At 52.5% G+C, this 15,398-nt stretch overlaps 1 protein-coding gene across 1 annotated transcript; it reads left to right on the forward strand.

Moving 5' to 3' along the window:
- The first annotated feature begins 1,771 nt into the window (after positions 1 to 1,771).
- Positions 1,772 to 3,064, forward strand: SELPLG (selectin P ligand). The gene has a single exon (XM_007955003.1). It carries the CDS (start codon positions 1,772 to 1,774, stop codon positions 3,062 to 3,064), a length of 1,293 nt encoding a protein of 430 aa, XP_007953194.1.
- The last annotated feature ends 12,334 nt before the right edge of the window (positions 3,065 to 15,398 follow it).

Below are 15,398 nucleotides of genomic sequence, written 5' to 3' on the forward strand. Positions count from 1 at the left end.
AGCTGGAATTGACTCGAGGGCAGCGGGTGTTTGCTGGGCCCCACCTCTGCACTCCACAGGACCCTGTTGTTCCCCTAACTGCCCCACGGGGTAGGTCGGGAGTTGCCTTCTCTGTATCCTCCCTGAGTCCCAGGCTTTCATTTCCTCTGCCCTTCTGTCTGTAACCTGAAGCGGCCCCCCACCAAGTAAAGGACCTCCTCCCACCCCTGGTAGGTGCCATTTAACCCTCACAGCTATGCTTTGAAGCAGTATTGCTCCATTTTACAGGTGAGAAAACTGAGGCCCAGAGACAGGGAAAACACCCACACAAGGCCACACAGCTGCTGAATGGGGCTGAACGTGGGTGTCAGGCCTGTGGTAGCTCCTCCACTCCAGGCTGTCTGTGTGCAGGGCTTGTAAGACGGATGTGTGTGGGGGTGCAAGCAGGTGCAGCCAAGCAGGAGGCCCCACCCTGGAGAAGACGACCAGGCCCCTATGTTCCCTTCCCACCAGAACCCGGCAGGCGGGCCTGAGGTGCCTGCCCCCTCCTCCGCTTCCAGGAAGTGGCTTTGGCCTTTGCCTTCCAGGAACCCAGAGCTGCCTGAGTGGGGGTAGTCCTAACAGCCTTGTCATAATTATGAAATGATGTCTCTGAGCCAGTGGTTTCTTCCGAAGGCCCCCGCCCCCAGGAAAGTGGGGCCAAAGTTGGGCCATCTACTCTTCGTTCCCAAACAGGAAGTCACCTGATGTGCAAAGAAACTCTGCTGTCCAGAAGGCAAGCTGGGGGCAAAAAGCGTGTGTGTGTGTGTGTGTGTGTGTGTGTGTGTGTGTGTGTCCCCGGTGGGGGCATGCATGTGCCTGTGTGTGACACCTTTTTTAAGCCCTTAGTGTGACCCTGGAAGGAGGTCCCTGGGTAATACCAACAGTTTGTGCACCAGTGCTGACCCAAAAGTTGGTGATTAGAACCCACCCAGTGGCGCCGTGGAAGAAAGGCCTGGCAGTCTGCTTCTGTAAAGACCACAGCCAAGAAAACCCTATGGAACGGTTCCACCCTGTAACTCATGGGGTTGCCACAAGTTGAAATTGACTCCAAGGCAAAGAGTTTGTCTCTCTTTTCGGCCTTGTGAGCCTGGAACATTGGACTCCATGACCTCATTGCATTCTCCCAACAGCCTTAGGAGACAGGAGGCGCTGTTGCCAGATGCTGCCAAGTCATCTCTGACTCACGGCGAGCTTACGTGTAACGGAAGGAAACTCTGCCCAGTCCCGCGCCACTTGCATGAGCGTTAGTATATCTGGGTCCACTGCTGTGACTAATGTGTTAATCCCATTTTACAGATAAGAAAACTGAGGCTCAGAGAGGCAAGCACCTGTCCCAAGATCAGGCAGCTCGTGAAGGACAGAGCTGGTGCTCTGCATGGTTCTGTGTGACCCCAAAGCCTGTGTTCTCGCTCCTGTGTCCTATCTGGGGATGAGATTTCTGGGGCATGTGGTCTTCATGCCCTTCTTGCTCTTATTCCGTCCCTCCGACCACCTAGGCTCCCAATCCCAGCCATAGATGGCTTCATTCATGGCAAGAAATAATAATAGCTGTTATTTGCAAGACGTGTACAGGGTACTAGCCATGTGCTGGGTGCTGGGTGCTTGAGTGGTGGGGATGCCAAAAGCCAGGGCCCTGCCTCAGACACACAACCAGCCGACCATGGTGGCAGCTGAGGGTGTTGGGTGGGTGGGCCCAGAGGTGAGCTGACCGGATGCCCTCTGTCCCTGTTCCCCCCACCCCCCAGGTGCCATGTCTCTGCAACTCTTCCTGCTGCTGACCCTACTGGGCCCTGGCAGCAGCCTCCATCAGCCAGAGAGCTGGGAGAACAGAACCAGTCAAGCTCCAGGCCTGCTGCCTACTGGGGGCGGGAGAGAGAAGCCCACGACTGACGACCCAGAGTTTGACGAGGATGACTACACCTGGAGCACGGAATCTTCAGAAATGCTTGACAATAACATCTTGGCTGTGACCCTGGGCCCCGAGACACCAACCGTGATGGAGACATTGGGGCAGAGAGGCCCTGCGGGGCCTGGAAGCCCTGAGCCAGGCACTGTGGAGCCTGCCACGAGAGACTCTGCTGGCCTGGGTACAGGAGGGGCAGCCACAGGGAATCTGAGCACAGAACTGGCCACACAAGGGAGTCCCACAGCACAGGACCCTTTGACCACAGGACTGGCCACTGCAATCCTTCCCACCACAGGGGCATCCACAGTGGGGGTTCTTCCCATGGAGCAGAACACCACAGAGGCCCTTTTCACACCATCCATAGGGCCCACAGCCATGGAAGCCCTACCCACAGAACTGGTTGCCACGGGAGCCCACACCAAGGAACCCAGTGCCACAGAAGCCCTGTCCACAGAGCCAGCCACCACGGAGGCCCTGTCCACGGAGCCAGGCACCACGGAGGCCCTGTCCGCGGAGCCAGCCACCACGGAGGCCCTGTCCGCGGAGCCAGGCACCACGGAGGCCCTGTCCGTGGAGCCAGCCACCACGGAGGCCCTGTCCACGGAGCCAGCTACTATGGAAGCCTCCTCTACAGAACTTGTAACCACTAAGGGCGAGACCACAGAATCTGCTACCACAAGCGGTCTAGTGATGTCCCCTCCTGTGTCCTCTGATACCCAAAGCAACACCATTGTGGCAGTCAGCAAGGCACTGAATGTCAGCATCAATCAATGGAGACGGCAGGATCTGACCGTCAGGAGCTCTGTGGCCTCCAGCCCCACAGGAGTCCCGGACAGCATCCCCGTGAAGCAGTGCCTACTGGCCATCCTCATTCTGGCGCTGGTGGCCACCATCTTCCTTGTGTGCACTGTGGTGCTGGCCATCCGCCTCTCACGCAAGAACCACACATACCCCGTGCGCAGCTACTCCCCCACCGAGATGGTCTGCATTTCGTCCCTGCTCCCTGAGGGGGGAGAGGTGCCCACCGCCAGCTCGGCCAACGGAGGTCCACCCACTGCCAAGGACCAGGACCAGAAGCCAGAGCTTGGGGAGGAGCGAGATGGGGATGACCTGACCTTACGCAGTTTCCTCCCTTAGCCCCGCCCCTCCAAGGGCAGGACCGGGCCTGCTGCATTCCTCCGCCAGGCGGCTCCCAAACTCCAGACTTTTCTCTTGTACAGTCCAGCCTTCTCCGAGCCACCTGGGGCTGAAGACCATCTGGGAAGGAGCACTGGCAGACCACATGGGGACCATGAGCAGTCAGACCTCTGCAGTCAAGCAGGACCTGGAAGTGAACCTCCACCATTCCCTGTGGCTCGGCTGCTTCCGCCCGAGACCCTCCACCTCCCTGCCCCACACTGGGTTCCTCTAACACCTCCTACCATCTGCTCTCTCCTCCTCTCCGTGCACCCAGCAAACACCCAGAGTTCTCCCAGCCCCATCACCACTTTGATTCTGGTTGCCATGGTCCTCAAACGTGAGATGTGCGTTTAGGGGAGGAGGTATTGAGGAGTGACAGGTTCTTGGGACGGTTTCCTTGTGCTCCTGCGATTTAGGGCAGATTGGGTTTTCTTGGGCACTGATGCAGGGAACCCCTTGTGCGGTCTTGGCCTCTGAGGGCCAGGGTGATCTAGAACTTTCTTTGGGATTGTGTGGACTAAGAGCTTCCACCTGGTGACAGAGTGACTTGCATCCTACCCTCTCTGGCCTTCCCCTGGTGATGTGTCAGGATGGGGTCTGTCTTACTAAAGCAATCCAGCGCCCAGCCCGGGGCCTGGCATAGGCACTCAGTAAATATCCGATGAACAACAACTGCTGACTCCTTCAAGGTAGCAAGGCTGCCTCCTTCAGGCACCCTTTCCTGATTTCTCCGCTCCTCAGGGAGGAGTGGAGGTTGGTTCTGAGCTGTTTCATCAGCCTCAGGAGGGCCCCAGATCCTTAGGCTGACTTCAGTCTTGCCTCTTGGGCAATGGGGGCATCTTAGAGGCTGGGGATGGTCTCAGGCTACAGGGACGAACAGGGGCCTGGCCCCTAGACCCTTTATTCCACTTCTCCAGTGACCCAGTTCTGGCCTGCAGAGCTCGGTGCCTCTCAAGTCTCAGCCAAATAATCCACCTAAACGTTAACACCCACCCCCTCCGAAGCCCACCCTGAGTCTTCTATTCCCTAACCCCCAACATCCAATAACAGGTCCTCACCTGAACGAGAGCTGCTGCTTCCAAAGCTTTTGCACAGCTTACAAGGAGTAAGGAACCAATAACCGGTGGTCATGGAGTCACCTTCAACTTACAGTAACTGCATGTGTCAAAGCAGAACTCTGCTCTGTAGGGTTTTCAATGGCTGGATTTAGAAAGATTGCCATTGAGGTGCTCCTGGGTGGACTCGAACCTGTAACCATTCATTTAGCAGCTGAGCACATTAAAAACAAACCCCTCACTGCCATCCGGTCAGTCCCAACTCATAGCAGCCCCCATTGGGTTTCCAAGGCTGTAAATCTTTACAGAAGCAGACTGCCTCATCTTTCTTCGGCAGAGCGGCTGGTGGGTTTGAACCAGCGAGCAAATACCTCACCCACTGCAGCACTAGAGCTCCTCAAGCAGGTTAAATAGCTGTCATTTAAAGTTTGGGATTGGCAAGCTTTTTCTTAAAGGGCCGGATGTAAATATTTTAAACAGTTCATGCTCAACTATTAACCTAACTGTTGGCAGTTCAAACCTACCCACCATTGCCATGAAAGACAGGAGTGATGATGTGGTTCTGTAAAAATTACAGCCAAGAAAACTCTAGAAACTATTCTATCCTCTAAATACAATGTTGCCGTGAGTCGAAATGGACTTGACAGCAAAGTGTTTGGTTTTCTGGTTTTATAGGCCACATGGTGTTTGCAGAAACCACTCAGCTCTGTCCTTATTGTGCAAAAGCAGCCATAGACAATACATAAATGAATGGACATGGCTGTGTGCCGATAAAACTTTATTTGCAAGCAGGTGATGGGCCAGATTGGGCTTTGCAACTCTGCAGATCCCTGATTTGAGTATAGCATGACCAGCCTTCCTGGTTTGGATCAGATTTTTCTGGGTTTAGCTCTGAAAGTTCTGTATCCCAGGAAACGCTCAGTGCAGGACAACCAGGAAGGCTGGTCACCCTATTTAAGCAGCCCTTACCACCTGCCCGAGAACGCATGCATTACCTCACTCAATGTGCACAGTGACCCTGTGAGGTCGGTGCTGCCATGACGCCTATCTGGCAGATCAGGAAACCAACATTTAAGACAGGCAAAGTGACTGGCCCTGGTCAGTGGCAGAGCCGGCGTTCAAACTATTGATCTTCTGCCTCCAGCACCTACTAGTCATTTTCAGATAGGATCGCATTGCCATCAACTTGATTCCAACTCACAGCAACTCTGTAGGACAGAGTAGAACTGCCCCACACGGCTTCCAAAGTTGTGAGCTTTAGGGAGGCAGACTGTCACATCCTTTTCCATGAAGCAAGCCTTTAGGGCAGAATGTGGAGGCAGCAGGGGCCAAGGGGACAGAGCCGAAGAGGGTGGGGAAGTGGCTGACAAATTTCTGGAAATGGTGTTTAGGGGGCTTTGCTTGGGTAGGGTAGGGATTGGGGGGAGAGGGGTCCTTGGTGGGCTGGGGCAGCCAACTCTGGAGAAGGAGGCTAATGGGATGGGAGGAACGTGGGTCCTCTCCCCTTTGGGAGGAGACAGGAACTTCAGGGAGGGGAGCTGAAGGGCTCCGTAGCACAGGGGCTGGAGACCCAGAAGCGGAAGGACTCGGGGACTTTGGAGCAGTTCCTCAGGGGTCTTGTCAGCCCATCCTCCTGTGCAGGGAGCAGGTCCCCCCTTTCTCAAAGGCTCCCAGGGTGTCACACGTTGGAGAACACTGCATGACTGCACAGGCTTGTGCAGTCATTGGGGGTGGTTCCCTGTTTTTCCCTCTGAGGGCTCAGGGTTTAACTTGGCATCACTGATAGTGATGGGTGCAAGGAGCCCTGGTAGCACAACAGTTAAGCACTCGGCTGTGAATCCAAAGTGTGGAGGTTCAAACCCACATTGCCACTCCACAGTAGAAAGACCTGGTGATCTGCCACTTTAAGACTACAGCGTAGGAAAACCTATAGGGCTGTTCTACTCTGTGACGCAGAGTCACAATGAGTCAGCACTGAGTAGCGGGCCATGTGAGGTGCAGCTATTGGTCTGTCCTCGTCAACAGCAATGAAGAATGAAGAAAACAAAAGACGACTGGAAATAATTAGTCCAAGGGACTAGTGGACCATGTAAACGTCAGCCTCTCTGACCCTGAGACCGGAAGAACTAGATGGTGCTCAGTTACCACTGTCAACCACTAGGAAAGGGATCAAAATCAGAGATCCTGGAGAGAGTGGAAGAAAAATGTGGAACAAAACTCAAAGTCATGAAAAAGACCAGGCCTACTGGTTAGATTGAGATGGTGAAACTCTCAAGAGGATGGCCTTGAATCACCGTTCAGGCCTAGAACAGGTCTATGAAGTGAACAATCACAGCAGGAAGCAATGCACTTCTTAGAACAGTCAACCATAAGCAATCAAAAAGGTAGCATTTGCCCAGGGATACAGCTCCGAAGGCAGGAAGGGATGGGAAAGAAGAACTAACAGGGAGGAGGTGGGAAGAGTGCTGTTACATTGTGAGAATTGTAGTAAGTGTCGTGAAACAAAACATGTATGAACTGTTGAATAGAAGAACAATGGACTCTGTAAATTTTCACCCAAATCACAATAAAAAGTTAATTTTTTTTTTAATTGACTCAGCTTTGCACAACAATGATGGTAGGTGCTTGAAGCAGCCACCAGGGGGCGCCAGCTGCCAGCTCGTAGAGCCATTGGAAGCCAGGCGCTTCCCTCCATTTAGTCTTTCAAGAGGGAGGAGGAAGAATCATCTAGCCCAGAAAGCAGTTGCCACTCGAGTCTAGGCGACTCACGGAGAACTGTGCTCCATAGTCTTTTCAATGTATACCTTTCAAGTGTTTTGCTAGGGCTTTCTTCCGAGGCAACTTTGGGTGGACGGGAACAAACCTCCAACCTTTTGGTTGGCAGACGGGAACAAACCTCCAACCTTTTGGTTGGCAGCCCAGAGTGTTAACTGCACCACCCGGGAGCCAATTCCAAACCCAGTGGAGTGCTAGTAAGTTGTTACTAGTTCTGGGGGAGAAAAGAGCCCTGGTTTGTCGGGGTTAAGCTACCCTAGGTACGAAATGGAATGAAACACTGTCTGGTCCTGCCCCGTCACTTGCCAGTTTCCACTCCCGTGCTGGTTTTGAGCTATCGACATGATGTAGCACACTATTAAGGAGCCCTGGTGGCGCAGTGGATAAGCACTCTGATGCTAACCAAAAGGTTGGCGGTTCCAGCACACCAGCCTCTCTGAAGGAGATTTACAGCCTTGAAAACCTTTCTGGGCAGTTCTCGTCTGTCCTCTAGGGGCACTGTGAGCACACTATTACACCCACACCCACACCCACACCCACACACACACACTCTGTCCTGGAGTCGGAAGCGACCCCTCCTTGGGTTTCTGAGGCGGTATCACTACAGAAGTAGATTGCCCAACCTTCCTTCCTAGGAGTGGCTGGTGGGTTTGAACAGCCAACCTTCTGGTTAGCAGTCAAATGCCTTAGGCACTACGCCACCAGAGCTCCCAATGTTGTATTTCATTAATGACATTATATTATTTATTAAACACTTGGCTCACAAAGGTTTGAAAACTTGATGATGGGCTCTTATGAGCCAGCCTAGGCACTCCACTGAACCCTCCTCTCACCCTGGAACACCGCCAGCCTACATCACCCCCTTCATCCAGTCGGCAAACATGTTCTGAGCACACACACCTACCTGCATTATCTCTGTGAACCCCCCCCATGTGAATTCTCCCCATTTTACAGAAGAGGAAACTGAGGCTCAGAGAGGTGAAGTCACCTGCCCCAAGTCACACAGGAGGATCTGGCATTCGAACCCAGCCCTGGGTTAGGAAGTCATGCTCTTACCACCAGGTCACATACCCTTGAGATCACGGCGGGGTTCTGGGGGAATACCATGCCCCAAACTCTCACCCTTGCTGACCTGTCCTCTTGCCTGGAAGTCCCCTATTAGTCACTCTCCTGGGAGCTGAGGGATGGCATTGTTACTTGGGAAGGCGACATGTGCACTCACCCCAGAGTGGAACCCAGCCCCCTCCTTGCAGAGACCCAGTCTTAGCACAGCTTGTGCCCAGGACAAGAGAGGGTGTCTGAGGGCAAGGAGCGGGCATTTACTGAGCACTCAGTGCATCCCCAAGGAGCTCTGGTGGCCCAGCACCTAAGGCATATGACTGCTAACCAGTAGGTTGGTGGTTCAAACCCACCAGCCACCCTGCGGAAGGAAGACTGGGCAATCTACTTCCATAAAGATTTACTGCCTCAGAAGCCCAAAAGGGGTCACTATGAGTTGGAATCAAGTTTTTTTTTTTTTTTTGTAGTGCATCCCTAGTCCACACCAAACATTATTTATCAGCTAATCTCACTGAGGCCTCAGAACAAGTCCATGAACCACCCCCCCTAAAAAATACCACCCAAACTCATTGCCTTGGAGTTGGGCCTGACTCATAGCGACCCCTCCTTGGGTTTCCAAAGTGATATCACTACAGAAGTAGATTGCCCAGTCTTCCTTCCGAGGAATGGCTGGTGGGTTTGAACCGCCAGCCTTCTGGTTAACAGTCAAATGCCTTAGGCACTAGCCCATGAAATGGGTACGATTATTGTCCCATTTTACTGCTGAGGAAACAGGCTCAGTGAGCTGAACCGCTTGCCCCAGGTCACACTGCTAAGAGAGCCGACGGTGCTGACTTCAGCTCTGCCAGCAAGGGAGGAAGAGGTGCAGACAGGAAGGGGCAGGGGACTGTGCTAGGTTTACTCGCAGCTCCCTTGTCTGCTCCAAGCTGGGACTGCCACCCCTTTGGTAGCTCCTCTAACAGCTGATTTGAAGAAGGGCTTCCTAAACTTCCTCTCCAGATGCCAGCCCATCTGCCACTCAGCTAAGCCTCAGATTGTTCTGGAATGCCCACTCTGTGCCGGGCACTGGGGATGTCACATGGGCAGGGCAGGCATGGTGATGTCCCTTGGAGCTCATGGTCTAGAGGGGAAGGCAGGGGTTCACTGAAGGATCATCCGGAAGAATGTCTGACCGCCTGGACCTGGAGCCCCGAAGGAGACATTCCAAGGACATTGAGCATGTGTAAATGTGGGATAGGGTCAGGAACGTGACGTTAGAGACACAAAGGTGCTGGAAGGGAAAAGAATGTTCTAGGTATGGGGAAAGCATGAGGAGAAGGATACGTGAGTGAAATGGACAAGGCGAGAGTGGTTGGGACAGGCAAAAGTAACCAAAACCCGATGCCAGTGAGTCAAATCCAACTCACAGCAACTCTATAGGACAGAGTGGAATAGCCCATAGCACTTCCAGGGCTGAAATCTTTACATGAGCAGACTGCCACATCTTTCTCTCATGGGGTGGCTGGTAGGTTTGCAATGTTTCAGTTATCAGCCAAGTGCTAAACCATTGTGCCACCAGGGCTCCTTAAAAATCAATGGTGATAAAATCAGAGCAGTGGGTACCCTTGCCTGGGTGGGGATGGGATGACTAGGAGGAGCTTGCAGAGGCTGCCTGGGGTAATGGGAACATGTTTTTTCTTGATCTTGGTGCTACTCACAGAGGTGTCTATGTTATCAGAACCAATTGAACTACTCTTTTGAGTAGTTTATGTGTATGAAATATACCTCAAAAAGCAAGCAAAAAGACAAGCATACCGAAAGGCAGGTGGGTCCGTGAGCCTGTGGGAACCCAGGGGCATGCTCAGGTGAAGAAGCGTATGTGAGAAGAGGTGCTGGGACCTGTCCCTGGAACATTGAAAGCAGCTGCCCACGCCCCTGCTCTCTGCCCCTCTCTGGGACTGGCTGTGAGAGGCCAGAGGAGGACACGGCTGCTGGGGTCCCTCCACCTGCGTCCTGCATAGGTCACATCCTTCAGTGGCTGATCCCCTGCCCAGACACTATCAATGGCTCCCTAGTGCCCAAGTGGAAAGTTTTTGCTACTTTACTCACTGCCCCCTAGCCTAAATGTCTATCTGTCTGGCTTAAATTCTTAAGAAGCCTGAACCAGACTTTTGGGGTCACCAGTCACCAGAGGCTAGCTCCCTGAGGAAGGGCTGGGAACTCCCCAAATTCCCAAGGCTTAAAGCCAGGTACTTGGTCTGACCTCCCATCCACTGCATAATGGCGAACCCTGTGCCAACACCATCCTGATAGAGGGTGGGATGCTCTGGGAGGCAGCCTTTGGGCACTGCCCGTCCTTATGTCGCATGGCTGCCCGGGGCTGGAGGGAGGAAGTCCTGCAGGCAGGAATTGTGTCTTGTCTCCCTATCCCAGATCCTGGCATGACCCTGGCACAAAGCAGGTGACTGGGAGATGTTTGTGGACTAGTCCTGCAAGAGGGAAGTAGATAATGAAGCTGGGGTGTTCCCCACTGTCTGGTGGCTGTTCTCGGATTCTGTTGGGTACCTAGCCACTCCACCAGAGAAAGACATGGCAGTCTGCTTCTGTAAAGATTACAGCCTTGGAAACCCCATGGGGCAGTTCTGCTCTGTCCTACAAGAAGGGATGCTGTGAGTTGGAACTGACTTGACGGCATTGGGTTTGGTTTTTGTTTTGGAATCTTTGCAGGAGCAGATGGCCAGATCATTTCTTTTTTGGAGCTGCTGGGTGGGTTCGAACTGCTGACCTTTCAGTTGGCATCTGAGTGCATAACCATTACATCACCAGGGCTCCCACTGTATGATTAATAAAACACATTTAGCAATTAAAGTCATAGTTTTGAAGCTAACATAGAAAAATGCCCCTGATGTAATGTTAAATGAATGCCAATGGGCCTCAGTGTCCAAGTCTGTGACATGGGGATAATGATAGTATGGCCTCATAGGGGTGTTGGGAGGTGAGTGAGACAAGACAGGGGAAGCTGCTAGAAGGGCAATGTGGCAAATATGAGTGATCAACACAGTGGCATTGAGGAAGAGGAAGACTTAGAGAGGTACGTGGGAGGTACAGACAACAAAGAGAACCCTTTTGCACATACAGTACTGCATTGTCAGTGATGACAAACATGGATATATGGGTGGACAGGCTGAACTATTAGGTATGTCTATGCATGGGAGAGTGTGCCCAAGACCATGTATAGGGCTGGCAGACAGTGGTTCTACAAGTGTATTTGTATGTTCTGTAAGAATTCCCAGGTATATAGTAGAGCTGACAAGGGACAAGGTTGTAGTCACTTCTTGGCCACAGCCAGCTACCCAGAGGGAGTGAGTAGTTGAACCTGTGGGCTCAGGACCACAGTCACAGGCCCATCAAGCTCAATTGGCATAACATACTACACAAAACATTGTTCCACATCCTACTTTGCCAAGTAGCAACTGAGATCTTAAAAGCTTGCAAGCAACTACCTAGATGCAACGATGGGTCTCTCCTCGTCTAGAGCAAAGAAGAATGAAGAAAACCAAAGATTCATAGAAACAATTAACCCAGGTGACTGGTACACCATGAGATCCTCAGCCTATATGACTGAGACCAGAAGAGCTAGATAGTGTCCGGCTACCACTGTCAACCAATCAGAGGGAGATCTACATAAGGAGATCCTGGATAGAGAAGGAGAACAATGTGGAACAAAACTGAAAATCATTAAAAAAGGGAACCAGGTTTGCTGGTCTGATAGAGCCTGATGGAACCACTGAGGCTATGGCCCCTAGCTGCCCTTCAGATCTGGAATTGAACCCACACCTGTGGCTTCCAGCCAAACAAAAGACAGGCATATGTGGTGAACATTTACATTAGGTAGATACACTCCTTGGAGAGAACAATCATGGGAGAATAGAAGGGCTGTGTATGCACTGGAAGACAGCTCGAGGGTCAGGAGCGATCGGAGGGAAGGACACAGGGAAGAGGTAACTGGGGAGGAAGTGGGAGGGGAGCTGTTGCATTGTGGTAAATTGTAGTCACTGTCATGAGACTAAGTGTGTGTGAGCTGCTGTATGGAAAGTGATTTTGCTCTGTAAACTTTCACCCAAATCATACACACACACACACACACACACACAAAGACAAGGGAAGCTCTTAGCACAGTGGCTGGCACAGAGTAAGTGCTCAGTGAACCAGAGCTGTTAGGAGTAGCAGCTGGAAGAAAGCCAAAACGGAAATACACCAAACTGTTAAGAGAGGTGAGCTGTGGAGTGTAGGATTATGAGTGAGCCTTACTGGCTTCTCCTGACTATTCTGTGTTTTCCTAAAATTTCCACAATTAAAAGAACAAAACCATAAGGGCTAGGTCATCTGGCAGGGGGCTCCAGGCCTTGCTCAGCAGCTGAGTGAAATCACTGGCCTGTAGCTGTGAAAGCCCAAACGGGAAGGCCCCGAGACGGTGCTGCTCAGCTGGGGGTGATGTGGGCAAGGCTGGGAAACGTTTTTGATTGTCACAGTTGCAGATGCTGGTGCTGGTATCTAGTGCGGAGAAGCCAGCGGTGCTGCTCGCCTTCGGCCGGTGCACAGGACGGCCCCGGGCAACAGAGGAACCCTGTTGTTGTTGTTGCCGTTGGCTGCTGTCAAGTGGGTGACCCCATGCACGACGGATCAAAACCCTGCCCAGCCCTGCACCAGGAATGACCGTGGCTCAGACCTTCATCATAGGGTTTTTATTTACGGATTTTCGAAAGTAAATCACCGGGCCTTTGCTCTTAGCCTCACAGCACTGCTGGAACTCGTCCAGTGTCCTGGCAACACACACGCAGACCGGTGGTGCCTGGGCGTGAGGAGCGTTGGGCAGAATTCAAGCCGGCTCTTCCCCAGGGAAGGCAAGAACTCCACCTGAACTGATGCCTTAAGACAAACAAATAGCTTACCCAAAATATCAGTAGTCCCTTCTTCAGGGAGACTTTCCCTGACTCCCTGCTCTGTTATTCTCTAGGACACGCCACTTTGTTCCCTTCAAAGTGCTGACCAGTCTGCAGTGACGTCGTTGATATATTGATTATTGATTTGTGCTGCTGCAGGGGTGAGGCCTCTGTCAGGTGGACCAGGTGCCTGCTTGTTTCTGTTGCACACAGCAGGAGTCCAGGAAACATTTACGGAATGAACAAATGAGCAAGGGCAGCTTTGCAGAGGGGATGAGGACCAAAGCAAGAGGTGGAAGATGTGAGTGGCAGGGAGCCCAGAGGTTGCGGCGAGACCTGGGAGGCTGAGGGTTAAGGGTTTGGAGTTTGGAGTCAGGTGGGCCTGGTTGGAGTCCCCGCTCCACTGCTTATTGGCTGCAGGATGTGGGCAACTCGCTAACCTGCAAACCCTCAGCTTTCTCACCTGTGAGAGGCCAAAAACGATGCCTCCTCACTCCTAAGGCCATGCTGAGGCTGGCGTGAGAGCTGATGCCATGGCAGATGCACGGTAAGTGCCCGGTCCCTGCCTGTCCTGGGAGGGTGCGCCCGGCTGCCCGGCAGGTACAGACCATCCACGGGGCAGCAGCCTCAAGCCCTGTCCTTGGCTGCCCTGCAACCCCCAGTCCTGTGGTTCGGGGCTGGAGACCCCACCCTGCTGAGCTCTGTCTTTTGACCTAAAATTAGCTCACAAATTCCTTAGCTGCTTGGCTGGTGCTTCTAACCGACAATGGAAACCAGATGTTTCCAGCTGTTGGGGCCCACCCCCTCTTCCCCCCAGCACCAAGTGGAGTGTCCCGGTCTGGCTCAGTGGGGTCAGACTACGGGAGGGGATCAAGCACTCCCCACACTCAAAAGCCAGGGCGCGTGTGGGGTGTGAGGAGGGGAGGCCAACCCTGGGTCTAGACTCACATCCCTCCAAGGATTGGGGAAAACTCCTCCAAGGATGGGGGCATCCCTTGCTAACCTCTCTGCCGTTCTGCTCAGCAGCCCAGCTGGGGCCTGAGATGCCCGGTTGCTCGGTCCCTTTCTGCCCAGTAGCCTTGTTGAGCTCCCGTCATGGCCAGGCCTCTGGGCCAGCAGCTCCCAGGTCAGTCTCAGTTCCAGGTGTCACTACTGTTGTAGTGGATATGACATATTGATTTATTTTATTATTATTATTATTTTTAATTTTTATTGTGATTTAGGTGAAAGTTTACAAAGAAAATTCCTTTTCCATATAGCAGTTCATACACACTGTTTCATGACATTGACTACAATTCCCCACAATGTAACAGCTCTCTTCCCACTTTCTCCCCGTAGTTACCTCTTCCCTGTGTCCTTCCCTCCGATGCACTCCTGCCCCAAGCTGTCTCCCTCTGCAAACACTGCCCTTCTGTTCCCTATGATTGTTCTCTCCAAGGAGTGTATCTACCTGATATAAATGTTTAGCTCATATGCCTGTCTTTTGTTTGGCTGGAAGCCACAGGAATGGGTTCAGTTCTAGACCTGAAGGGTTACTAGGGGCCATAGTCTCAGGGGTCTCTCCAGGCCCCATCAGATCAGCAAACCGGGTCTTGTTTTATGATTTTGAGTTTTGTTCCACATTGTTCTCCCACTCTATCCAGGATCTCCTGCACTGATCCCCCTCCGAGTGGTTGACAGTGGTAGCCAGGCACCATCTAGTTCTTCTGGTCTCATGGTCATATAGGCTGAGGATCGCATGGTGTACCAGTCCCTTGGACTAATTGTTTCCATGTGTCTTTGGTTTTCTTCATTATTCTTTGCTCTGGATGAGGAGAGAGACCCATCATTGCATCTAGGTGAATGCTTGCAAGCTTTTAAGACTCCAGTTGCTTCTCACCAAAGTAGGATGTGGAACAATGCTTTGGTATATGTTATGCCAATTGATGTTGGTGCTGTTCTTTTATCAGCAAGTCTGTTAAGTGTGAGGGGCCCAGGCTCACTGCATTCTCACAAGAACTCAGAGAAGCGGTCTCCATGACTCTCCTGTTTTACAGATGAGGAAATGGAGTCCTGGAGTCTTGAGTAACTCCGCCCATAGTCACTCATCTGGGAAACAGCAGAACTTGGAGTCTCTGAAGGGCAGGGGGTCTTGGCTCATCGAGGGTGGGTGTTACTTCTCTGTTCCCACCTGACGCAGCCTTTTGCCATCTGGCCAGTGGGTCTGGGTGGTGTGGAAGGTCCCTCAGTAAGGATCTCCCTGGGGCCAACCAGGGCCCAGTGCACAAAGCCTGACTTAACACAGCTGCTGGGAGGAGGCGGTTAGTGTCAGGAGCCCCTGGGCCCTGAGTCTCAAGCAGGTGGCAGGCATGTTTTCTGCTGCATGCCCAGAGCCTTGGAAAGGGCTAGGCACATGTATGTGCTCAGTATTTGGTGAATAAGGGAGAGGGAGAGGGAGAGGGAGAGGAAAGATGGAGGAGGGGAGGGAGGGAGAAAAAGGAA

Source organism: Orycteropus afer, unplaced genomic scaffold (genome assembly GCF_000298275.1).
Source record: "Orycteropus afer afer isolate SDZICR_OR568_19922 unplaced genomic scaffold, OryAfe1.0 scaffold00487, whole genome shotgun sequence".
Taxonomy (NCBI): Eukaryota; Metazoa; Chordata; class Mammalia; order Tubulidentata; family Orycteropodidae; genus Orycteropus; species Orycteropus afer.